The 26,258-nt window shown below is 36.0% G+C and overlaps 3 protein-coding genes across 6 annotated transcripts in view; 1 reads left to right on the top strand and 2 right to left on the bottom strand.

The window, feature by feature from the left end:
• Positions 1 to 26,258, top strand: part of LOC6053463 (chondroitin sulfate N-acetylgalactosaminyltransferase 1) — a 113,814-nt gene that overhangs the window by 18,589 nt on the left and 68,967 nt on the right. The window contains exon 1 of one of the 3 annotated variants that reach the window (XM_038260340.1): positions 2,148 to 2,294. The exons of 1 other annotated variant lie outside the window; for it this stretch is intronic. The gene's annotated coding sequence lies outside the window, so the exon portion shown is untranslated. Of the gene's footprint in view, positions 1 to 2,147; positions 2,554 to 26,258 lie in introns of those variants that run through there. One more of the 3 variants, XM_038260339.1, reaches the window with a different exon arrangement.
• Positions 6,484 to 8,047, bottom strand: LOC6052393 (odorant receptor 67d). 2 transcript variants are annotated; one of them, XM_001868637.2, is made up of 2 exons: positions 7,076 to 8,047; positions 6,484 to 7,019 (listed from the first exon to the last, which is right to left on the bottom strand). In XM_001868637.2, exons 1-2 carry the CDS (start codon positions 8,033 to 8,035, stop codon positions 6,804 to 6,806), a joined length of 1,176 nt encoding a protein of 391 aa, XP_001868672.1. In that variant the 5' UTR covers positions 8,036 to 8,047; the 3' UTR covers positions 6,484 to 6,803. The 2 variants fall into 2 exon arrangements, with proteins under 2 accessions (XP_001868672.1, XP_038116273.1); XM_038260345.1 differs by lacking the exon at positions 6,484 to 7,019 and having other exon boundaries at positions 7,470 to 7,515; positions 7,598 to 8,047.
• On the bottom strand, positions 10,913 to 12,188 carry LOC6052389 (odorant receptor 67d). Its single transcript, XM_001868638.2, has 2 exons — positions 11,228 to 12,188; positions 10,913 to 11,173 (listed from the first exon to the last, which is right to left on the bottom strand). The coding sequence occupies exons 1-2, from the start codon at positions 12,056 to 12,058 to the stop codon at positions 10,961 to 10,963; spliced, it is 1,044 nt and encodes a 347-aa protein (XP_001868673.2). The 5' UTR covers positions 12,059 to 12,188; the 3' UTR covers positions 10,913 to 10,960.

Genomic DNA, 26,258 nt, shown 5'->3' with positions numbered 1-26,258 from the left:
TGTTTAGGACCCCAAAAGGAACTGAAAAATTGCTGTGCTGGAAAATCGATTTTGATATTACACCCTAATGTGGCATGTCTGTGATCGATCAAAAAAAAAATTAATTTTTGAGAAATTCCAATGTACAGCACCGCAAAAAAAAAAATTTCGACGAAAAAAAAATCTCTTCAATACTTGGATATTTTGAAAAGTTTTGATTGCAAAACCACTGGGCAGGTGTAAAATGCATTTTAAAACACGTTTTCATTCAAATGTTGAGACCTTGGCTTATATATTTTTCATTTTTTTGAGAATCTGTTACCCAAATCTGTTATGACACAATCCGGTGTAGCAACGGCACGAAATTTTTCACTGTTTTTCTAAATATATATAAAATAAATATATATTACAAGCCTAACCCGACAAACTTCGTCTTGACGTTTTTAGCTTGTTTGCTCATTCAGCCTCCTGTGATCAAAATTTGATTTTACGTAAATTTTCCCATACAATCTGCAGATTTTCCGGAATTGGTTCCAGAGTGGCCAAAGTTGTCACTTTTTGGCGTAAGAACCTTCCTTGAACATATACGAACCCAACGCAACAAAGAGCACCTGGATCCGACGCGCCGTATTGAACTGATTCGCGTTCGAACAAAACCGTCGAATTTTTTTATATATCGATGCCTCTGTGCTCTTTTATGCTAACTAGATAGGAAAACCAGCAAGCTTAGTACAAGAGAGCACAGAGGCATCGATATATAGATTACAGATTTGGATTAGAAATTGAATTTTCTACAAATAGTATAGTGTTTTAGGCAAGATTTGAGGTTATGTAGAAAAAAGTTCAGTGGAGAAAAATCCCCAATTTTTACTTTCCTTTTAATTTTCAAAATAAGTCTATTGAATTTATTTTATATCGAACATTAAATTCATCCAAAAAAAACTAAAAATTAAATATGTAGATTAGGTAACAAAAATGACTTTTTGGCGGGCATTTAGGGGTTTATTCTGGTGGGCATACTGAGCCCAAATCCCAAATATGAGCTTGATTGGACGTAACAGGAGCTGGCGCTCCACCCTTCAATTTTAAATGGGATTTAACCCGTAAAAAAAGATTTTTTTTTCAAAAATGTCAATTTTTGAGGCATTTTGGTCACTGAAGCGTTTACCAAAAACAACACTGGCGTGTAGGCCAGATCCTTGCGCATCTTTTGGTATATATAACATTGAAGTTTGGAGCACCCTAGAGCTCGGTACATACCTTCAAACTTTGGCATTTTTTCGAAAAACCAGCCCCGGCAAAAAAGATACGCGAAATAGTGTACAGTTAGCAGATTATAGTAATTTTTGGATAAAATTATCGGAAAATGACATAAAATATTGTATGAACATAGCAACAAAACATTTTTTCTTATCAGACTTAATAGATCAAACTGCTGCAGGATCTGAGATAAAGCCTGGATTAATTGGTTGGAAATCTGTTTTTCTCAATTTGACCTAATAACTTCTCATTTTTCAACCGAATATGTCTCGGGAGCTATTCGTTCGATTTTCAATGATGAAAAATGATGCTGTGTTATTTTCTGCTCTTTTCAGTAATAATTTCATTTTTTTTTATACGAGCCTAACATTTGAAAACATAAAAAGCTGATTTAAGCCCTTTTAAAGAGTTAGCTTGTTTTAAAAATTAAAAAAAAAACATTTCGTTAAAAAGGATAATTAACAGACACTAAAAAAGCAACTATTTTCCAGAAAAAGATTACAGAAAAATATCACGACAAGCTTGTAAACTGTACTGTATCACTCTTTAAACTAGATTAAACTTGTCTAACCCAATCCAAATTACGTTAAAAGCAAAGTACCGTAAACTGGGGTCAATCGGGACACATGGGGCGAATTGGGACAGCAGTTTTAAACATGTTGGAGCAACATATTTTGATTTTTCTGGTTGGTTTCGGTTAGAACAGACTCAGACCAACAAAATGTGTACATCCATTTCCAAACTTAAAAGCTTTAAATGCTCTAAAAACTGCTGTCCCTATTCAGACTGAAGTCCCGATTCGCCCCAGATTACGGTAACCCAAAAACTTACAGCCTCACCCAGAGCCAGTGTAACTTTACCTGTAATAATATTGTGTTTTTCTTCTTTCTTTCCTTTCCAAAATTTCCGCAGATCTCCCCCATCACATCACACCAGAGAGTCAGCAGGAAGAAGCCAGCCAGAAAGCGGAAGTATAGTCGCGGTTTCCGAACTCGGGCGGCTTTTTAGCTTATTTAGCACACGTTCAACCGGGTCGGAAGTTGTACTTTTTTCGGGTAAAAGTTTGTTTTATGTGCACGTGTGTGTGTGTGTGTTTTGGGTTTCTTGGCACGGAAGTTGAAGGTTACAGCGAACCTCATAAATAAAACCTGTTAATAAAGGGAGCGATTTTGTGTGTGTTGTTTGTTGCGGCACAGGTTGCTTAACTGGTTTTTAAATAGGAACGGGAACATGGATGAGTTTAGCAAGGTGGTGAATAATTGAATTGTTGTCGGGTTGAAGCGAGAAACTTGGACGGAAACTGAAAAGAAAAAGGTAAGACTTTGTTACATTAGGCACTAAATAAATAATGAAAGTTAAATTCCTGATAAAAGTTGCTGCGATGGATGCTGTCGACTTTTTCTAAAGCTATTCTATATCAGCTCGCGAAAGCTTCCTGAAATCCTTATGCATGCTGTTTTGCACTCCGGAAGGTTGGGATCAGGGTTATTAAAATATCAAAATATCAGCTCTCAGCAACTACAATTATCCCGTCTGAATATTCATGCCTCAAATACAACTGCTCTTCTCTCTTTATTGAAACTCTCAGCGCCGAAAATAGCCGAACACGTTTTCGTGTTTACACACTCGCGATAGACATTTTCCTTTTCTCTATCATTCTCGCTTCCACGATCATCCTACCGTAACAGCGTTTAACCACAAAAACCGCCACAAAACCAATTTCGCAAACGCAGTTTAACGGGACGTCATGCGTGGTCGGCTCCTAATCGCCATCTCGCGTTCTCTCATTGCAGTTTTCGGAGAGATTGAGAGACTCAGCGGTGAGAGCGCATAGTCGAGGAAAAGGGGAGGAGTGATAAAGAGAGATAATGATATTGCTGGGAATCACGAGACACAAGAAGAGATCTCACAAGCTATAGTGATGGCCGCTATATTCTCGGATGTTTTGGTGCAGAGATAATCAATTGATAGCTTTTCCATCACTCATTTGCAACACTGGCTGGAATAATGCAAAATCAGCAACTACTTTTCATATAGACTTCTAAGTAGGGAGCTTGTAGATTATTTTTTACCTTCAGTACGCTATAATCTTTCATGCTGAACACTCCATACTTTGAATAAGATCTTATAGAAAATAAAGTTAAAAAATCTGAAAAAATAAATAGCGGTTAGGAAATGAAATTTATCAGAATAAAAAGGCATGCAAAAAATAAACGATATAAAAAATACTCTGAAGTATGAAAAAAAAGCTACAGGAAGTATTACTTATACTACAGCTTCTTCTCGCATTTCAGCATGTCGTCGTCGTCGGATCTTCGACGAAAGAGGCTAGTTTATTTACGCATGTCGTTTTGTTGCTAAAACGCGACTCTTGTGCTGCTGAAAGTTCTGATGACTTCCATCGGAAATGATGACGATGACGGGCAAGAAACGCTGACGAGTTTGTTGGCAGACACGGAAGGAAGTTTTTTGTCCTCGTCGGTATAAATTTAAAAATGGTTCAATTATATTCTTTCGGATATATTTATAAAAAAAACTGGAAAGCAAATGCCTTAAGACTATTCAAATGATTTCAAAAGCAATTTTTTATAGTTTTGGGATACCTTTTTTGTAAAAGATACAACAACGTTTACATAATTTTACACGTCTACACTATTTTATTGATATCGGAGAAGGTCAAGATGAATAGTCAGGACCCGGTGCCTGCGATTCCCGTTACAGTTTATATGGAATTCCAATAAGAATGTTACAGAAAAATCAGGCATCGGGTCCAGACTGTCAAAAAATACCTGCACATTTCGTGTTTTGAGCTGGAATTGTTCTATAAATCATTGCCAACTATGCACTTTATCAAAAAATTGTTTCATTTTGTATTTTGAATAAAGATTTTTGAAAGTATGTTCGGCAACATTTTGACAGATTTTGCAGCATCACTGCACTCTTGTGCAAAATATAACTTTTTTAAGTACCCTTGCTTTCAACTTTGCCGAAAAAATAAAACAAAAGTAAAGGTTGATTTGCGATGCTCTAGAGAATCATTCATAGTTTATTTTTACGGTTTGTTTACAAACAATGCACAGTGGGCAAAAACGGGTGAAAATGGCCGCCAGTTTCTGCCTATCAAAGGTATTATTTTTAATGTAAAAAATAATACGAGGAAAAGATTAGTAGTACTCTTATTAGTGGCAAATGATGGGAAGTGGTCCATTTTACCCCATTTAACCTTTTTTGGGGTGTTTTTCTGGAAAGTCTTCAACTGCCGTAGTTTGCCGCGCTTATTTAATGTAAACAATCACGAGAAATCGATCGGTGACACTCTAAATGGCACTTTAATAACTTGAATTTCTTTAGTTTGCTACAGTTTTAAATTGGTTTTAAAGCATGTTATTTAATGTAGAATATCACGTGGAAATGATTTGTGACATTTTCATTGGCGGCAACTGACAGCAAGGGCCTGTTTTCCCTCATTCACCCCATTTTATGTGTTTTTCGTCAATATCTTCAATTGCCGTTGTTTTTATAGTTTGAAAGTATATTATTTTATCTTTAAAAAAATTGCCCGTTTTCCCCTTTACCCTCTGAATATGTGTTTTCTTTAATATCTTGATTTGCCGTGGTTTCCTAAAGTAAAAAAAATGTTATTTTATTCAGAAAATCACGAAGAATCGATTGGAAACAGTCTAATTTACGGCAAATGGCGACAAGTTTAAACGAATTTTATTTTATAATGACGAAAAACAAGGGCATTCAATTTCCAAGGGGTTCTACATTTCTAAATTTTTGAAACAGTCATAAATCTATGTATTCATTATATTTGTTATGTTTTCAAGCTAAAAATCCTAGAATTAGCTCAATAATATAAATTGGAGATAATCTACACTTCAATCAAACAAAGGACGAAAGTGTAGAAATTGCTTCAATGAAATTAAAAATGTTTTTTTTGTTCTTTTTTTTTATTCCAATGAGGTTCAAATTTCGAAGTTTTTCATAAATACATTTATTTTATATATTTTTTTAACACGACATGATTAGAAAAATGTATAAAAAACAAGAAGCAACGACAAATAAAATGAAAATAGTCAGTGTAAAATTTTAGATACGTTTTAAATTTTCTTGTTTTATATAAAACATGTTTTTCTAATTGTTTTCGATTAAAAAAAATTTTATATGATATTTTTTCAAATTTAAAATGATAAATATATGTTAATTTAATACCCAGTCTTTTCAAAATATATAAAATTAAGAAGAAAATATTTAAAGCTTTAGGCATTTTGCGGATCTGTAAACTAAATTTTTAACAATTTTCCCTAATAAGCGAAATTAATGCTGGTAAATGCTGAATACAAATGGTAATGCTTTGAAATTTGTAATTATCGTTTACTATGTACTCAACTGTTCATCTTTTTCTTAACCAAACCTAAATTTTCAGACATTTTTTTTTCATTTTCTGGATTCTGGGACAAATTATTAAAATTCCTGGAATTTGGGAATTCCCGGTTTTGGAAAAACCCGGGAATTTCCTCCCGGGAATTCCCAGGATGGACGCAATGCGAAAAAACCCATAAAGAGGGAGTAAATGGTGCAAAATGGGCCCTTGTCTTCATTTGTCGCAAATTAGATTCCTCGTGATTTTCTGCATAAAAAACCCTTTTTTAATTTTAGGAAACCATGGCAATTCAAGATATTAAAGAAAACAAATAAAGAGGGGGTGAATGGGGCAAAATGGTCCCTTGTCGTCATTTGCCGCCATTGAGAGTGTCACCAGACGTTTTCTCGTGATTTTTTATACAAAACAAGATACTTTAGAAGTGCGGCAACTACGGTAGACAGTTGACTTACAACTGCATTCCAAGGGTATTTTTGGGAATTTCTTAAATGTTTTTTTTTTGCAATTCCGTCGTGAAACTTCTTACTTTTCCTGTCACACTGGAACGACCTACTTTTCTCAACCAAAAATAATAGAATGGAACATTAATACATTTCAAAAGTAGTACTTTTCAGCACTGAAATGGGTGCTTAAAAGTTGAACTTTTCAGCACTTTCATCAAAAAGTAACATTTTTCAATATTTTGAACAGTGAATTTACTTAACACATGGATTTTTGACATAAATAAAAAGTGTTTTCAGAATTGCAAAAAAATATTGTAAGCAACTTGTAAGCAAAACTTGATTTTTTCAGCACTCGTCGTATTAATTCAACTCGGTAAACCTCGTTGAATAAATGTACGACTCGTGCTGAAAAAATCTTCTTTATGCAACTTTCAACTTCTATTATGCAACTCAATGCAAAACTTGTGTTTTTTTCAGCACTCGTCGTATTTGTCCAACTCGGTCATACAAAAAGTTACATATTCTTAAAATCTAAATAAGGTGTTTGTATTCTCATCGAGCTTGGATCTGATCAGCACTTCACGGTCAATGACGGTTTCTAATGTTTTAATTGCTTATTATTATTGCTTCAAATGTTTCAATAAGTTATAATAGTTTACATTATCGGATTTTCATAATATTAACATTTTTTTTCTTCTTAGCAGCACCATGGTGCATTTATGCTAAAACATAAGTTAAGCTGATTCCAAGAATGTTGCCAACAGCATTACGAAAGAGTAAATTTTTCGCATTATTCTATCGTAAAACTGCATGTTAAATGTGGCAAACTTTCCAACGGTCAGGGTGGGAGCATTCTGGGCTCGTTCCAGCATCAGCACAAGATGTTTGGCCTGTCCAGCTGGCAGCAGATACCACTTGATGTCGTACAGATGTTCAGTCAGCTGATTGTTCTACGAGAGAGAGAGCATGGTTCCAGTTTATGATTTAATGAGAATTTAATAGTTACCTTGGAGCTGATGACAGTTCCCAGCATGCAGTATTGAGTAAGCTGCACCAACAAGAGTATTGCAAAGACGAATGCCATTTTGTCTTGATTTGTGAAAATCGTCAAAATCGCACTGATTATTCCGATCACAATTGTTCCCACCTTTACCAGCATCACGAAATTGTAAATGTCTTCCAACATTAGCTCATATTCGATCAAAAGTTGATGCAGTTGTACAATGCGGTTCAGCTTGGACTGGATGGGACTTGCCTCTTCCAAATCTAGTAACTGGTTCAATTCGTGAATTTCGTTCTCTATACCGTCCACAAAGGCAATGATTGGAATGATCAAAGCCAGAAAAAAGCAATCGATCCCAACGAATCCACAGAACGAAGCCAGAAGAATAGCTACGTGCATCGTCATGGTTTCCAGGAATCCTAAAGTTGTGTTTTCGTCAATAGCTGGCAAACGGTACATTATTAAAAAAATCTTATCTCCCGAGATGCACCATATGAAGAATGGCACTGCCAGGATAAAAATTACCGACACGGTGTACAAAACTGCTAGCAAACCCTGTAGTACAGTACCAGTTTGTAACGATTCAGCCATGAGTTTCCGACTAGTGCTGTTTTCGTTAAGCATGTCCAATATCTGCTTTAATTTGGCATACAGTAACCTGTAGTTGGAGTAGTTCACCATAGCCTTGATCATCATGTGCAATGCCTGGATGACGAAGCTCACGTACGGTACTACCATGAGGAACTCCACCATGTCCGAGCGTTGCTTCCACAGGAAGAATGTAACGTTGGCCACGGCAACCAAAAACGCGATCCACGTGCAAATCATGCGTCTGTTGGGACCAAAATCTGGATCCAGAGGGTTTACTCCGATGAGATCGAACAGGCGCGAAACGTTCGAGAAGAGTTTGTGGAACAGTTCTTCCGCTGTAGCGGGGCGTTCTTTAGCAGCACCGCGATACATCACTTTACGAATGGCACTGGCCTTCGAGTGAACGAATGGTGCAATCGGCACTAATATTTAATAGATAGTGAGGTGTTAAAAATTAATAAGTTAATAAGTTAACTTATTAAACTTAAATACTGCGTTCAGACATATATCGGATACGGATTTCTTTGTTTGTGTTAGGAACATTTTTTTCCATATTTGAGCAGTTCTCTAGGATTTCGGTCATTCGATTTTTTTGTATTTTTTAATCCGACTGAAACTTTTTTGGTGCCTTCGGTATGCCCAAAGAAGCCATTTTGCATCATTAATTTGTCCATATAATTTTCCATACAAATTTGGCAGCTGTCCATACAAAAATGATGGATGAAAATTCAAAAACCTGTATCTTTTGAAGGAATTTTTTGATCGATTTGGTGTCTTCGGCAAAGTTGTGGGTATGGATACGGACTACACTGGAAAAAAATAATACACGGTAAAAAAAATTGGTGATTTTTTTATTTAACTTTTTATCACTAAAACTTGATTTACAAAAAAACACTATTTTTAATTTTTTTTATTTTTTGATATGTTTTAGAGGACATAAAATGCCAACTTTTCAGAAATTTCCAGGTTGTGCAAAAAATCATTGACCGAGTTATGAATTTTTGAATCCATACTGATTTTTTCACAAAATCGAAATATTGATCGTAAAAAAATTTCAACTTCATTTTTCGATGTAAAATCAAATTTGCAATCAAAAAGTACTTTAGTGAAATTTTGATAAAGTGCACCGTTTTCAAGTTATAGCCATATTTAAGTGACTTTTTTCAAAATAGTCGCAGTTTTTCATTTTTTTAAATTAGTGCACATGTTTGCCCAGTTTTGAAAAAAATATTTTTGAAAAGCTGAGAAAATTCTCTATATTTTGCTTCTTCGGACTTTGTTGATACGACCTTTAGTTGCTGAGATATTGCAATGCAAAGGTCTAAAAACAGGAAAATTGATGTTTTCTAAGTCTCACCCAAACAACCCACCATTTTCTATCGTCAATATCTCAGCAACTAATGGTCCGATTTTCAATGATAAAATATGAAACATTTGTAAAATTTTCCGATCTTTTCGAAAAAAAAATTTTCAAAATTTTCAAATCAAGACTAACATTTCGAAAAGGCCAAACATTCAATATTACGCCCCCCCATCTCATTTACTATCATGTTGGTTAAAAAATCTAATGTTTCATAATTTGGATATTTTCAATTCGACATTTCTTTGCTAAAATATTTGTTTTACATAAAATTAAAATCAGGATTTTTTTTGTAAGTGGAAATTATGGATCTCATGGTACGAAAACAACATTACAGTAAATATCTCTCTAAATTTAAAGATCAAAACTATTCCTTCAAATTGTCACACAAAATACACTCTTTTAAAATATTTTTCTTGGCCTGTTTATCAGCAACAAAAGAATGGATCAAAAATGTTCAAAAAAGAAAGCAGTAAAGAATTTTCTTAATCATTTGACTTTTTAGAGATAAAATAGTATTATTTTTCTATTAAAAATAGCTACAACTTCAAAAAAAATATTATTAAATAGCATGTTTAAATCTGCAATCGAAACAGTTTTTGAAATTCTTTTATATGTTTATCTTGGGCAGTTTCAAACATATCTGTTTCAAAAACAATTTGTCCGTCATCAGAAATTTACATAACATATAATAAAAAAAAATATAGGAGAGATTTGTAGAAATGAAAAAGTCAACGAAAATGTAATTTACAAAAGGAATATCTCCAAATTTAAAGGCATTTTCAGTAGATAGTTTAAAAGAAAAACAGGGTACAACATTTCATTATGAAGCTTATTTATTTATTTTCCTGGTTTGACAAGGAAATGCTGTACATAAACCACGTTTACAATTTAGTGGGAAAGGGGGGAGAAAGGGAAATTCGAGGTTTGGCGATTGTGTTGCATTTTATCACTATGGATAAATAAAATATTAATTTCTCATTAGTAGAATATACTGTATTAGGGTGGGTACGTTTTTCAAAAAGTTCTCGGCTCAAGTTTTAGTATGGTTCCCCTTGTAGGGTATGCCCATAGGGACTTTCATGCCAAATATCAGCTCATTTGGTTGTAAACTGGCTGCGCGCATCAGGGTCAAAGTTTACATGGGAATTACTATGGGAAATTGGAACTTTTTGTTCAAACGCTCCTACAGGTCTGGGAAAATCACGCGCCAACTTCTGGTATGGTCAGTCCTATGGGGAATGGTCTGGAGAACACTTTTCCCGAAGAGAGCATATGGATTCGTTGTCCCTAGACCTGGCGCATCGGCAAACAATCCGATGTCTCCGGAATCAACGGTTTTCCCTCAAAAACCATCAAATTTTCCTTAGCATGCTATGAAACCTTGATGAACACCGCGACGCCATACGTCAGGCAGCCACCACGTGGTTGAAATATTTGCAAAAAAATACAAATTTACTATGCAAAGATTCTGAATTCGACTAAATAATATCAGGATTACTCGAAATGATCATTTTCTAGTTAAAAGAAGGTTTGCAATTAAATATTTCAGCCGTTTCTCACCCACGTGGTAGCTGCCTGACGTATGGCGTCGCGGTGTTCATCAAGGTTTCATAGCATGCTAAGGAAAATTGATTCCGGAGACATCGGATTGTTTGCCGATGCGCCAGGTCTAGGGACAACGAATCCATATGCTCTCTCGGGAAAAGTGTTCTCCAGACCATTCCCCAACCATACCAGAAGTTGGCGCGTGATTTTCCCAGACCTGTAGGAGCGTTTGAACAAAAGTTCCCATTTACCCTGTAATTTGCGCAAACAATTTTATTTGGCATGAAAGTCCCTATGGGCATGCCCTACAAGGGGAACCATACTAAAACTTGATCCGAGAACTTTTTGAAAAACGTACCCACCCTAGTATTTACTCTTAACACGAATCATTACTGTTCCAAAAAAGTCGCCATCAACATGACGTAAGAATAAACTTTTTTCATGATGTTATCGTAAAGCTCCATGTTGAGAGTAGCAATCTTTCCAACGGTCAAGCTCGGAGCATTCTGGGCTCGTTCCAGCATCAGCATCAGATGTTTGGCCTGATCAGCTGGTAGCAGATACCACTTGATGTCGTACAGATGGTTGATCAGTTGATTGTTCTACGAGATGGAAAAGTTGTCAGTTTAGGAAGTGCTTCTGATTTGATGGACCACCTTGGAGCTTATAACTGCCCCTAGCAGGCAGTATTGCGTAAGTTGTTCAAACAGGACGATTGTGAAGATGAACGCCATGATATCCCGAACATTAAACATCACCAAAATCGTGCTGATCATTCCGAACACGATTGCTCCAATTTTGACGAAAACCACAACATTGTAGTGTTCTTCTAGCGTTAGTTCGTACTTGATCAACAGTTGATGCAGTTGCACAAGACGGCTCAACTTGGATCGAATTTCGTGGCCTTGGCTGGACTCCGGTGACTGTAGCAGCTGGTTCAACTCGTCCATTTCGTTGGCCATCGCGTCCACGAAGGCCACAATGGGCACGATCAGAGCCAGAAACAAGCAATCGATTCCAAGGAATCCGCAAAAAGCTGATGGGAGCAAGGCCACGTGAAGTGCCATGGTTTCTAGGAACCCTTCCGTACAACTTTCGTCTACACCGGGCAAGCGGAACAGCAGTATGAGAATTTTCTGCCCAGCGATCCACCAAGCCGCTAGTGGCAAGAACAGTATGAACATCAGAATAACTACGTAAAGAGTGGTCATCATGCTTTGGATCACCGTCCCAATTCGTAGTGGCCTGGCCAAGATCGATCGATTGCCGTGATTCTCGTTGAGCAGCTTAAATATCTCGTACGATTTCGCGTGCAGTGAGCTGAAGCTCGCGGGGTTCATCAAAGCCAGTGCCAACGCATGGATTCCCTGGGTGACAAAGCTTGCATACGGCAAAGTGACCATAAACTGAATCATGTCAGATCGTGTGCTCCCGAGAAAGTACAGAATCTCGGTGGCAGCGATGAGTGCTGCCAGCACCGGGTACATCGTAAGAAGTTTATAACGGAACTTGGGATCCAGAGCATCCACTCCGATGAGGGCGAAAAGGCGCGAAACATTTGCAAAGAGACGACCAAACAATTCTTCGCCGGAAGCGGATTTAACTCTACCGACGCGTTTAAACATCACTTACTGAATGATGGCAGGTGTTGGAACTTGTTGGTTGTTTGGAATTCTTCATTGTGAATTTTTAATTGCAGCTCATTTATTAATAACTATGCTGCATTAAAAAGTTAACAATCGAACAATCCTTCCCCGTGAGCTGAATCCCCACGGTGGATCTATGATTTTCCACTGATCGAACATTTTGCAGACCTCTCTACAATCACTCACATTAAAAAAAAAAAAAACGAAGTCTGGAGTTTTTTTGAAAATGTCCAATAAACCAAATTTTCAGTTTTTACTTTTTGGGTGTTTTTTAATATCCCTGACTCAAGGTGGTTTCAAAAACACCCAAAAAGCAAAAACTGGAAATTCGGTTTATTGGACCTTTTCAAAAAAAAACTCCAGAAGTTTTTGTTAGAACTATTGATCTAATGACAGCAAAACTTTGCAGAACCCAGTTCCGTTAAGACCAAGTTTAAACCCTTTTCTAGACTACCCCGTCAAAAAAAATCCGACAATTCGCATAACTTAGTCGGGTCTAGTCGGATGGTTTCGGCCGACTCGTTGGCCAACGAATCGGCCGACCGGGCAACAGACTTCTGTGAAATCTTTACATAAGCGTCTGGTGGAAAATCGGTTGTCGAAATCGGCCGACGAAATCTGACAGAATCGGTTATAAAAACAACCGATTTTTTGCCGATTAAGTCTGTGAAAAAAAGGAAATCTGACTCAACCCAATTTAATCGGTCTATTCGTAGGGCGACTAAAAATCTTACACCTGACGCATTCCGACCAAATCGGCTAACTGGTTGGTTGCTTTTGATTACCAGATTTCGTAGCCCGAGCATGGGTAAATAACAAGGGAAATGCGTAATAATACCTTTCTCTGGTATCAATACCAAATTTTGGTATTCCTGGACCCTTTAAAATTTGTCTTAAGGATTATACAAGAGCAAAATGTGGTATCATACCAATTTAAGCTAATGTTTTGATATTGCAAAATTGCAGAATTTGTCAATGGTCGAACACCACATTTTGGTATTCTTTTGGTAGTACAGTATTTTATCAAATTCCTCTGAAACTATGGGAAAATTTTGACCAATTTTGACAAAATAATTTATTTTGCGTTAAAATGATGTCTCAAAGCGAATGCTTTCATTGAAAACAGGAAATTTCAAATTTGATTTTAAACATTTTTGATAACAATCGAATTTTTGATATACCCCCTAAAGAAATGACTTGAAATTGTGGATAATTTTCAAAGTCAGGATGGCAAATTTTGGTATTATTTTGGTATTGAAAGTTTTCATCAAATTCCTCTTAAAATATTGATTTTTTTTATAAATTTTGACGAGATAATTAATTTTTAATTGACTTGAAACCCAAAAATGTTAAAGCTGATCAGAGCCGTACCTTGGGTCCACGGCGCCCTTTGCGAAGCATCAATTTGGCGCCCCTCCCAAATTTACAAGCATTTTGATAAATTGATATTAATTTTCAATGATTGCTTCAATATGAGTTTTGATTTTATAATTGCAATTGGAGACCTTAACCTTTACAGATAATATGACATAGGTTGAATTGAAATTTTACTATAGGAGTTAAGTTGGCTGAATATTTTCTCAGATTTCATAAAATCGATAATGATAGCAGGTTTTTGTTTTTTGTTTTTTTTTTTTTTCAGATAAATGCACAGAATTAAATGCTCAATAATGGTAAATTTAGCTATAACTTGTTAGCTAATTTGATATTCCTATGCCTGCATAATTTGATCTAATCTAGTATTTGATTGTATAAGCAAAGAACTTTCCCGGATTCGTAAAATAATAGCTAATTTAGCTTTGGATTTTATTTTGTTAATTACAACGACAAAAGAAAAAAATCCTTCTTCAAAATTGAAAAAAATAATAACTCGATGCCCGTGTGCTATGATGTTCTATCTAGATAGGAATCCCAGCAAGCTAAGTTCATAGAAGTATAAAATTCGTTCAATTTAGGTCTTTTCAAATATTTTTTGAAGTTTATGTCCCTCGACTCTGACCAAAAAAAATGTCATAAATTTGAAATTACAGGCCACGGTTCCAACATTTGAATTAAAAAAAGTGTTTTATAATGCATTATACATCTGTCCACTTGTTTTGCAATCATACGTTTCCAAAATTTCTAAGGATTGATGAGTAATTTGCCCGTATTTCAAAATAGTAGTTTATGAAACAAGTTGCAAAAAGAGGATGTTTTCAGCACGAATCGTACATTTATCCAACGAGGTTCACCGAGTTTTGCAACGAGTTCCATACAACATTTTTTGCAATTCCGAAAAACACCCATTGAGTGAAATTTTAAGTTGAATTTTTATGTATTTTGTCAATAAATCGTTTTAATCAAAAAAAATTATGAAAGGTGTTACTTTTCGAAACAAGTGCTGAAAAGTTCAACTTTTCAGCATCCATTTCAGTGCTGAAAAGTAGAACTTTTCAGCATTTATTTTGAAAAGTGTTGCTATTCGATTCTGTTATTTTTAGTACAGAAAAGTAGGCTATTTCGTCGTTCAAGAATGACAGGAAAAGTAAGTAGTTTCACGACGGAATTGCAAAAAAATATTTTTTTAAATTATGTTTTGCATTGATTTTTATTTTCATTAGTATTCATTGATTAATTTTTAATTCGTAAAATTAAATTTTATATTCCAGAAAAATATTTTTTGCGCAAAACTATACAAATGTTTTTAAACCTTGATAAAATATTATTTTTTTGTTTTTACATTTGCCGTGGTTAAAGCGCCACAACTCGCTCTGAACAAATAATGTTGGTCTTATCGGTGAAAATTTACAGCAGTTTTCCACATTCAAAACTCTAGCATTTTGAAAAAGAGTATGTAAATTTCTATGCACGAAGTTGATTAAAAAAGGGAAAATCGAGCTGAAAATATTTCAAATGCCAGGTTTTTACTCGGGAACGTAAAAATTTCAAAAGAAATGTATATATTTTAATGTTAAAATAATTCCTATTTAAAAGAAGCTCAAAATATGACCATATTTTTTCACAATTTGGCTGATTGTGATTCACAGCCAAATTAATGTGAAAATAACATATAGTTGGACATTTTTTTAGTCTGGAAGGTATGACTTATACTTCTTTATGCAACGGTCCAAACTTTAACGAGTATTTATTTTGAGAAGCTCTACTAGAACTCCTTTAACTTTCTGCCACTTGAGCGAAATGCCACTTTGATGAAAAAATAAATTTAGCATTAAGTATGAATTAAAAAAAAACACTTCGGTAGAACTAAGATTTTTTTTAAAAACGTTGAAATTTCCCTAAGTTTGGATAGCCAAATATATTGAAAAACTTTTTTACTAAATGCAACTGCTGCACTAAAAATGGTATGAAATTACCAAATTTTGGTATTACTTATGCAAATACCAGCGACCAAAATGTGCTCTTGGTTGCCCAGTAATAGATGGTAAAATACCATGAAATCATACCAAAATCATGTATGTGGAAGACCACAGGAATACCAAAATCTGATTTTCCAAGGGCGCGGGAATACCTAAACATAAAACCATGGTAATACCAAGTTTTGATATTCAAGCAATGTTCAAAAATCCAGAAGACCTCAACTTGGTTTTGAAATGGTTTTATTTTGAGGTATTATTTTACCTTTGGAATAACATGGTTTGGTATTGTTGTGCCCTTCCACATACATGACCTTGGTATGATTTCATGGTATTTTACCATCTATTCCTGGGCAACCAAGGGCAAGGGTGTTTCGTCAGGTCGTGAACTGTCAATTTTTTAAGGGGTAGGTTCAATCGATAGTTATCGGGAAACTTTTTCACGACTTCGAGTCGGAGTCGGAAATTTAAGCTTGCGAGGATTGAGTGACTCTGACACTTACTCCGACTTCAGCTTTAAAAAAGAACTCCACTCCAACAAAACTTCCGTACAAAATTGTTAACGAACAACAGATTCTGGCTTCTTAGGATTTGCATCTCCGACTCCAAATCCACCGACTTCGACTCAACTGTCCCGTAAAAATCTAACACTATATTCCCAGCGTGCCCTCCAACGTTAAGAATAACTTTCTTTCCTCCGCGACACCACTCTCCGTCGACCGAGTTTGTTCCCTATTTCTTCAAGACACAACTGATCCTCCCCACCCTCCCCACTCCTCCACCCACCATGGGGACACCCCCAGGAGCTTTTGAATGAAGTGATGAAAAAGGAATCGCAATTTTCCCACCCACTGCTTCCAACAAGAAAAAAAACTTGGGTGAAAAAAAATCTCTCACCCCGCTGTGTTGTGTTAAACATGGGCACACGAACGTGCGCCACCACGCGGCGACCGGCGGAAGCTTTGCATAAAAATGCGGAAAATATCGACAAAGTTTCACTTCCTTGGAAGTGTGTTTTCGTTTTGGGCTGGAAAAGTGGTAGATTTTGCATAAATTGCATAAATCAATTGCAATTTATGAAAAAGACGTATTTTTATTTTCAACATAACATTAAAAATAACGTATCAAAGATTCGTATAGAATCTTGGAAGCCTTCAAACTTTCAGGTGAATTAATCTTGCCTGCTTCGCCTTTCTCTGCCATGAAGAGTGTCGACTATTCTTGTACTTGTCAGCTGTATGTACAGTGAGTGCTGTATCGAAATACAGAGGGGAGGTTGCTCTCCACTATTAGCATCATTTTCTAAAAGCTGGTTCATGTCGTGCCGTCTTGTAGACTGCCGATGAGCACACTTGGGAAGAAACGGTCCAGGAAGGGGAACTGCTTCAATTTAAATGACAACTTGTGAGTGGTGATGTTCAGATGAGTGGGCACTCGAAGGTTGTGGACATTTAAGGGAAACAGTTTCCAAGAGTTTGTTGTATTGAGGACTTTGAATTTATAATATTTTTAAACTAAATCAAAGTTAAAACATCAAAACACAGTAGGCCAGGCAGAGTTCAACCTTTTACTTTGACATAAGCCGCCTTACCAAGGGCCGGCAAGGCTAACTTTGTTTAACATCAGAGCTATAAAAAAGTTCCCCTGCTCGTTCTAAAACGAGCCACATTAATTTCACTTCCGGATCCCGGAAGTTTACTTACAAACAACATCCGGAAGGAAAGTTTTCACAGACCTTCCTCCACCTTCACCTCACATTTGATTTCCACGTATGAATTTTGGAGGAAAAAGATTTTTTCAACCACCAACAGATGGGTGGGGTCAAACGGGGGAGGAAATGTTAGTTAGAACTTTGTCACTGAGAATTGTGGGGTTTGCAGTTTATGTAGGGTTGAAATTTATTCTGTTATTAAATGCTTGTTTACAGTTTACAACTTTAGAAAAGTTATTTTTGTAAAAAGTGTCATGTTAATCAATCTTAAATAACACAAAAAACAGTGCAACTGATGAATTAAATTATGCATATTGAATATGCCATCTAAGCAGTTCTCTCATATTTCGGTCATTCGATTTGTCTTGTATTTTTCAATCCGACTGAAACTTTTTTAATGCCTTCGGTATGCTCAAAGAAGCCATTTTGTATCATTCGTTTGTCCATATAATTTTCCATACAAATTTGGCAGCTGTTCATACAAAAATGATGCATGAAATTCAAAAATCTGTATCTTTTGAAGGAATTTTTTGATCGATTTGGTGTCTTCGACAAAGTTGTAGGTATGGATACGGACAACACTGGGAAAAAATGATACACGATAAAACAAATTTTGGTGATTTTTTATTTAACTTTTTGTCACTAAAACTTGATTTGCAAAAAAAAAAAAAACAATATTTTTATTTTTATTTATTTTTTGATAAGTTTTAGAGGACATCAAATTCCAACTTTCGTCGTATTAACAAAGTTCAAAAAGCATAATAAAGGGAATTTTCTCAACCTTTCAAAAAAAAAATCTCAAAAGTGGGCAAACATGTGCACTAATTAAAATAATTAAAAACTGCTGCTCTTTTCAAAAAAGTTACCTGAAAATGACTATAACTTGAAAACGGTGCACTTTATCAAAATTTAACTTAAGTACTTTTTGATTGCAAATTTGATTTTGCATCGAAAAATTAAGTTGGAAAATTTTTGCGACCAATATTTCGATTTTTTGAAAAAAAATCAGTATTCATTCAAAACTTCATAACTCGGTCAAAGATTTTTTGCACAACCTGAAAATTTCTGAAAAGTTGGCATATCAAAAAAAAAAATGTTTTTTTTTGCAAATCAAGTTTTAGTGACAAAAAGTTAAATAAAAATAACCAAATTTTTTTTACCGTGTATCATTTTTTTCTCCAGTGTAGTCCGAATCCATACCTACGACTTTGCCGAAGACACCAAATCGATCAAAAAATTCCTTCAAAAGATACAGATTTTTGAATTTTTATACATCATTTTTGTATGGACAGCTACCAAATTTGTATGGAAAATTATATGGGTAATTCTCTACCAAATCACACGAAATCGGGAAAAGTTGCCCCGACCCCTCTTCGATTTGCGTGAAACTTTGTCCTAAGGGGTAACTTTTGTCCCTGATCACGAATCTGAGGTCCGTTTTTTGATATCTCGTGACGGAGGGGTGGTACGACCCCTTCCATTTTTGAACATGCGAAAAATGAGGTGTTTTTCAAAAAATTACAGCCTAAAACGGTGGAGAGATAGAAATTTGGTGTCAAAGAGACTTTTATGTAAAATTAGACGCCCGATTGAGAATTCCGAAAAAACGTATTTTTCATTGAAAAAAACACTAAAAAAGTTAAAAAAATCTCCCATTTTTTCCGTAACTCGACTGGAACATGTCATTTTATGGGAAATTTAATGTACTTTTCGAATCTACATTGACCCAGAAGGGTCATTTTTTCATTTAAAACAAAAATTTTCATTTTAAAATTTCGTGTTTTTTCTAACTTTACAGGATTATTTTTTAGAGTGTAACAATGTTCTACAAAGTTGTAGAGCAGACAATTACAAAAAAAATAATATATAGACATAAGGGGTTTGCTGATAAACATCACGAGTTATCGCGATTTAATGAAAAAAAAGTTTTGAAAAAGTTAATTTTTACGTTTCTCTTTGTTTCGTCGTCTGTGTCTGTCGCGGGTGACGATGAACGGCCATGGTCAACGGCGACCAACATTTTCAAAACTTTTTTTCGTAAAATCGCGATAACTCGTGATGTTTCTAAACAAACCCCTTATTTCTATATATCAAAATTTTTGTAATTGTCTGCTCTACAACTTTGTAGAACATTGTTACACTCTAAAAAATAATCCTGCAAAGTTAGAAAAAACATGAAATTTTAAAATGAAAATTTTTGATCTAAATGAAAAATGACCCTTCTGGGTCAATTTAGATTCGAAAAGTACATTAAATTTCCCATAAAATGACATGATCCAAAAAAATTTACAGTCGAGTAACGGAAAATGGGAGAGTTTTTAAAACTTTTTTAGTGTTTTTTTCGATGAAAAATACGTTTTTTTTGGAATTCTGAGTACGCCATCAAATCGGGCGTCTAATTTTACATAAAAGTCCCTTTGATACCAAATTTCTATCTCATAACCGTTTCAGGCTGCAAATTATTGAAAAACACCTCATTTTTCGCATGTTCAAAAATGGAAGGGGTCGTACTGCCCCTCCGTCACGAGATATCAAAAAACGGACCTCGGATTCGTGATCAGGGACAAAAGTTACCCCTTAAGACAAAGTTTCACGCAAATTGAAGAGGGGTCGGGGCAACTTTTCCCGATTTCGTGTGAGTTGGTAGAGAATTTCCCATATGGACAAACGAATGATGTAAAATGGCTTCTTTGGGCATACCGAAGGTACCAAAAATGTTTCAGTCGGATTAAAAAAATACAACAAAAATCGAATGACCGAAATCTGTTCAGCTGTCCATACAAAAATAGTACGTAAATGTTCAAACAGTTGTAACTTTTGAGTGAGTTTTCTGATCAATTTGGTGTCTTGGGCAAAGTTGTAGGTATTGTTGAGAAAAAATAAGTACACGGAAAAAAATATTTTTTAATCAACTTTTTTTTCACGAAGACTCAATTTCCTAAAATACGTATTTTTTTGATATTCGAGATTTTTTATATGTTTTAAGGAAGTATGGTAAAAAAATCTGCCATCAAGTTATAATTTTTAGATAAAATAGTGATTTTTGGAACAAAAAATCGAAATTTCATACAAAAAAATGACCAAATTTGTTTATGTAAAATTGTCTGAAATTGTCAAAGTCTGAAAATATTTGTATCGGATTCCTCGGACAATTTTACGTAACATATGTAAAATGGTGAAATTTCATTTAAAGGATTCGGAGATTTGAATTTTGAAGGAAACTCCAGAAAAAATTTGAGCTCGATCGGAGAACCTTTTTTTTCGAATCATGCTGTTTTCGTAACGAATAGCTGATTATGAGTTTTTTTAAAGCTTTATGGCTATCTATGAAAAATATATATTTTTTAATGCCCAGCCATTTTGACAAATAAACCATATTTTGCTTGAATGATTGAATTCAGATACACTAATTTTAACTGAAGACATGTTTTCTTGAACTTCAGTAGCTTTTATAGTAGTGATTTTACTCATTTTCCATTGTTACAGTAGAATAAAAAAATAAATGCATCAACCTGAGTGTTTCCAAGCACCTCCCCTTAAGATCCGATCACAATCAATTCAAACATTGTTCCAACAGAAAAAAAGAAAAATGGTCCAAAAATATTTTGACCAACGTGGACACGCGCTGACTCCCCTCCGTCCCCGGCCAACCGTCTCCGAGGGTGAACTTGGGATGATTTATTAGATGTGTCGCATAATGGTCCCATTTCCACCCACCATCCACCGACCACCCACATGGTCCTCGTCACCACCATTCTAGGATATTGGATCGCTCGGCAAGGACCTGCCTGCCTGACAAGTGGCGGTCCCCTCCACACAGCAATCTTACATGGCAAAGCTTTCGTCGGGGCATTACGGCTGTTATTAGAAACGAAGAATAAGAGGGTAAAAGCAAAACTAATCTGAGGAAGCAAAAAAGAGACATTCTTTTGAGGGAGAAAAAAAAAGTAAAGAAAGCTCTTTTGTGGAGAATATGGTTGGAACGACAAACCGCCAAATTGTGGGGTATTTCGGGACAAGGACGTAACGAACATGCTTGAATGGGAAAAGCAAGTACAACAATGGGAAAAGGGAGAGAGAGAGAGGAAGCTTTCATTCTTTCCTTTCTGTTGAATGGGGAGTAAGATTGGGCATAAAAAAGGCGCTTCTGTAGCAACTCGTACGCACAGAGTTTGGGGGTGGTTGCGGATCTAATTTAGACAGTGAACGCAATTTCTTGCGAACAATGACAAAAGTCTCGAAACAGAAACATTTACCCTAGTAAGAAATATACCCGAAAAAAAGGAACAATGTGAGGATTTCCCTTTGTAAGTAGGAAGTATACTGCTGTTTTTTCCCCTCTCTCATTCTGGAAAAATGAATTTGCATGAGTGATAGCTTATTTTTTTACACTATGAGGGACGAAGGACAAAAGTAGGGCCAGGGGTTGATTGATTCGTGATTTATTAAATTCATAGCGCTCCGTCCTTGCTAGAAAGCAGTCTTGAATAAATTTGGTTTGAAGTGTTTGTTGATGGAGCAGTGCGGGTGTTATGGGTTCCTAAGGTTACGAGAATTCGTTAAAAAGTTTTTGATTAAGTGAAAGCTCGAATGGAACAATCCGCTGAGTTCATCTTTTCTGAAAGGGAGTCGCGGATGACTTTCAAAAGACTTTGGAAAATTGTAATGTAATTGGATTTGCTTTCTGGAAGTGTGTTTCACTTTTATTCGCTCTCACATATATAGGATTTTCAATAAAATATTCAAACAATCATTCTTCTTTCCTTATCTTTTCAGGTATCGTATGCATCACATTATCAAAATACAACATTTAAAATACATCAGAGGATAGAGCAGAGACATACGTAAATGGTGATTGACCTTGACAGTTATCAATCATAGGTATTAAAATATATATTAATGATTAATAAATGTGGCAATTATTTATTTATTTTAATTTTATTTTTATTCGAAAGACCGGAACATATTTGCTGAGTTATCGTCAGTCAAATTTTCCTGCTTTTCTATCAGAGAGTGTATCTCAGCAACCATTGGTCCAATATTAAATCTCTCTGAACCAAATGTATAGGAAATTGTCTAATCCTTTAAAAAAATTATAGACAGTTGATAAAGCTTCCTGTTGTTAGGTTCTTTCCTATTTCAAATTTGATTTTTCATCTAAAATAATGTAAATATTTATTTTCAACTCTTTCAACAGTTTACGAAAAATCATGGCTGTTTCGTAAAATTGGTAACACTGTCAAACAGTGTTGTTTTCATTGGAATGTCGCTTGTCCCAAGCTTTGTCCTTACATTCTCTATGTCAAAAGATGATATTATGCAACATTAGTTTTTTCATCTTGCGGGCTGTACAGTGAATAAACAAGAAGGTGTGAATTGTCAACAACATATATCATAGAAATAAGCAATCTAATCAACAAAGCAAGGGTCCTGACTTTTGGTTCAAAGATCAGAAATCACTCACTCATCGTGGAGCGAACATTTGCCGGCTGGAGCTCGCAACCATTCGCGAGCGAACACTACTCTCAGACTGACAGCGGCTAGCTCAATTGCTTCACCCAGCGACACAAATACTTCGTGAATTTCTTTTCCTACCAGCTCGGCGCTCTTTTGGCCTGCAATAGGTAAATGAGCAAAAACAAAGCCGATCGCAAACTATTTCGACTGAGCGACTGAGCGACATAACGCAATCGGTCTCTCTTGACCATTCGCTGTACTACCCGAATGGAGTGAGAGCGAGGGCAAAGAGAGAGTATTCAGTAGCAATCGGCGTGGAAGGGACAAACGGTAGGAAACTGTCAGAGCAGTTTTTCGTCGCGTTCGATTTGTGGTCGCGAGTGAATGAGTCTTTTTGGAACCAAGGTTGTGGAGTCGGGTTTTTTTTGGGGACCTGGAGTCGGAGTCGGAGTCGAAGTCGTCAAAACTCGAACAGCCGGAGTCGGCTAAATTTTATGAGCTGCAGTCGGAGTCGTAGCCGAAAATTTCTGGTAACCTGGAGTCGGAGTCGGAGTTATTCAAATTCAAAACTTTTTTTCAGTATTTGTTACAATGCAGTTTAATTCACAAAACTTCGTATATTTTTAATTGGTTTTAAAGTCGTATGCACTGCGCTGCCATTTTTTTAAAGAGATTGATCAGATGCCATTATGTTTTTGAAGCATTCCTATTGTGATTGGAATACTCTAATTGTGTTGTTACACTATGATCACTGAATGATTACCTGTTAATCCTCTCGAGTAGGTAGTATCATAACTACAAAAAAACTAACTTAATCCACCTATGTGGTCGGAGCCTTCCTCACTCATTACACTCAATGGCTGTACACAAATTTCATCTATTTTTTAGATCCGGAATAAAAAAAAGTATATAAATATAACTTAAGTGGCCATATCTCGAGACAGGGTTGCCAGATCTTCAATGTTTTGGACTCGTTGGAAAGGTCTTTCGATAACCTAACCAATAAAAGGTCGGATGGTGGATCCGGACGTAGTTTACATACATTTAAGTGAGATCCGGTTTCCAAAAATTACATCAATATCACTTAGGGGGCCATATCTCGGGACAGGGTTGCCAGATCTTCAATGTTTTGGACTCGACTCCGGACATAGTTTACATACATTTAAGTGAGATCCGGCTTCCAAAAAGTACATCATTATCACTTAAGTGGATAAATCTCGAGACAGGGTTGCCAGATCTTCAATGTTTTGGACTCGTTGGAAAGGTCTTTTGATAACTTAACGAATAAAGGGTCGTATGGTGGATCCGGACATAGTTTACATACATTAAAGTGAGATCCGGCTTCCAAAAAGTACACCAATATCACTTAAGGGGCCATATCTCGAGACAGGGTTGCCAGATCTTCAATGTTTTGGACTCATTGGAAAGGTCTTTTGATAACCTAACTAACGATGGGTCGGATGGTGGATCCGGACATAGTTTACATACATTTAAGTGAGATCCGGATATATGTGAAAACACATTTTTATACATAACTTTTGAACTACTTATCGAAACTTCAATCTGTATAAAACTCGATCTATGGGACCCTAAACCAAGTCGAATGCAACAGGTTCGGGTCAAATCGGTTCAGCCAGTGCCGAGAAACATGAGCTAGTTTGTTGGTCACATACATACATACACACAGACATTTGTTCAGTTTTCGATTCTGAGTCGATATGTATACATGAAGGTGGGTCTACGACGTATTTTTACAAAGTTCATTTTTAGAGCATGATTATAGCCTTACCACAGTGAGGAAGGCAAAACAATATTGGTTTTGTGGTCCGAAATATTCCATTGATTCTTGGCTGCTTCCTTTTGCCTATATTCATGTACCCTTTCAATTAAAATTTGACCAAATCTAATCCAGTTCTTTCTGAAAAAGTACACACACAGTTATTTTTAGCCCCGGTAGCGAATGTCTTGGAAAAAAGTTACGAATGAATAATAATCATTGTTTTTGGAAATCAGAAAATAAAATTGCTGACAGTATAAATCTTCAATTAAATAATCAATGATCAATCTATTACTTGGAACTCAACATGCGCATTTTTTTCATAATTAAGTACAAAAAAATCTAAGGTTCGCTTTAACATATTTGAAACTGCATAAAATATCAAAAAAAAAGGTTGCAACTAATTTTGAAATAATCATTGAATATGTAAAATATATCGATTCTCCTAATGTTTACTACCGTCATCTGGGTGAATCGGGACAAATGGGTGTATTGAGACAGCTGTTTTAGCAATGTTGCAGTTTAATATTTTGATATTTTTTAACTGCTTTAAAACGTGCTGTCCCTATTCAGACTGTAGTCCCGATTCGTTGAAAAAATCTCAAGATTTCAGTACCAAAAAGGTTTTGCCTTCCTCACTGAGGTAAGGCAATAATCCTGCTCTAAAAATGAACTTTGTAAAAAAACGTCGTAGACCCACCTTCATGTATACATATCGACTCAGAATCGAAAACTGAACAAATGTCTGTGTGTATGTGTGTGTGTATGTGTGTGTGTATGTGTGTATGTGACCAACAAACTAGCTCATGTTTCTCGGCACTGGCTGAACCGATTTGACCCGAACTTGTTGTATTCGACTTGGTTTAGGGTCCCATAGATCGAGTTTTATACATATTGAAGTTTCGATAAGTAGTTCAAAAGTTATGTATAAAAATGTGTTTTCACATATATCCGGATCTCACTTAAATGTATGTAAACTATGTCCGGATCCACCATCCGACCCATCGTTGGTCAGGTTATCGCAAGACCTTTCCAACGAGTCCAAAACATTGAAGATCTGGCAACCCTGTCTCGAGATATGGCCCCTTAAGTGATATTGGTGTACTTTTTGGAAGCCGGATCTCACTTAAATGTATGTAAACTATGTCCGGATCCACCATCCGACCCATCGTTGGTTAGGTTATCGAAAGACTTTTCCAACGAGTCCAAAACAATGAAGATCTGGCAACCCTGTCTCGAGATATGACCCCATAAGTGATATTGATCTACTTTTTGGAAGCCGGATCTCACTTAAATGTATGTAAACTATGTCCGGATCCACCATCCGACCCATCGTTGGTTAGGTTATCGAAAGACCTTTCCAACGAGTCCAAAACAATGACGATCTGGCAACCCTGTCTCGAGATATGGCCCCTTAAATGATATTGATGTACTTTTTGGAAGCCGGATCTCACTTAAATGTATGTAAACTATGTCCGGATCCACCATCCGACCCATCGTTGGTCAGGTTATCGCAAGACCTTTCCAACGAGTCCAAAACATTGAAGATCTGGCAACCCTGTCTCGAGATATGGCCCCTTAAGTGATATTGGTGTACTTTTTGGAAGCCGGATCTCACTTAAATGTATGTAAACTATGTCCGGATCCACCATCCGACCCATCGTTGGTTAGGTTATCGAAAGACTTTTCCAACGAGTCCAAAACAATGAAGATCTGGCAACCCTGTCTCGAGATATGACCCCA

The sequence above is a fragment of the Culex quinquefasciatus genome, chromosome 3 (assembly GCF_015732765.1).
Source record: "Culex quinquefasciatus strain JHB chromosome 3, VPISU_Cqui_1.0_pri_paternal, whole genome shotgun sequence".
NCBI lineage: Eukaryota > Metazoa > Arthropoda > Insecta > Diptera > Culicidae > Culex > Culex quinquefasciatus.
The sequence above is the reverse complement of the archived record's forward strand: the minus strand, read 5'-3'. Positions and strand labels throughout refer to the sequence as shown.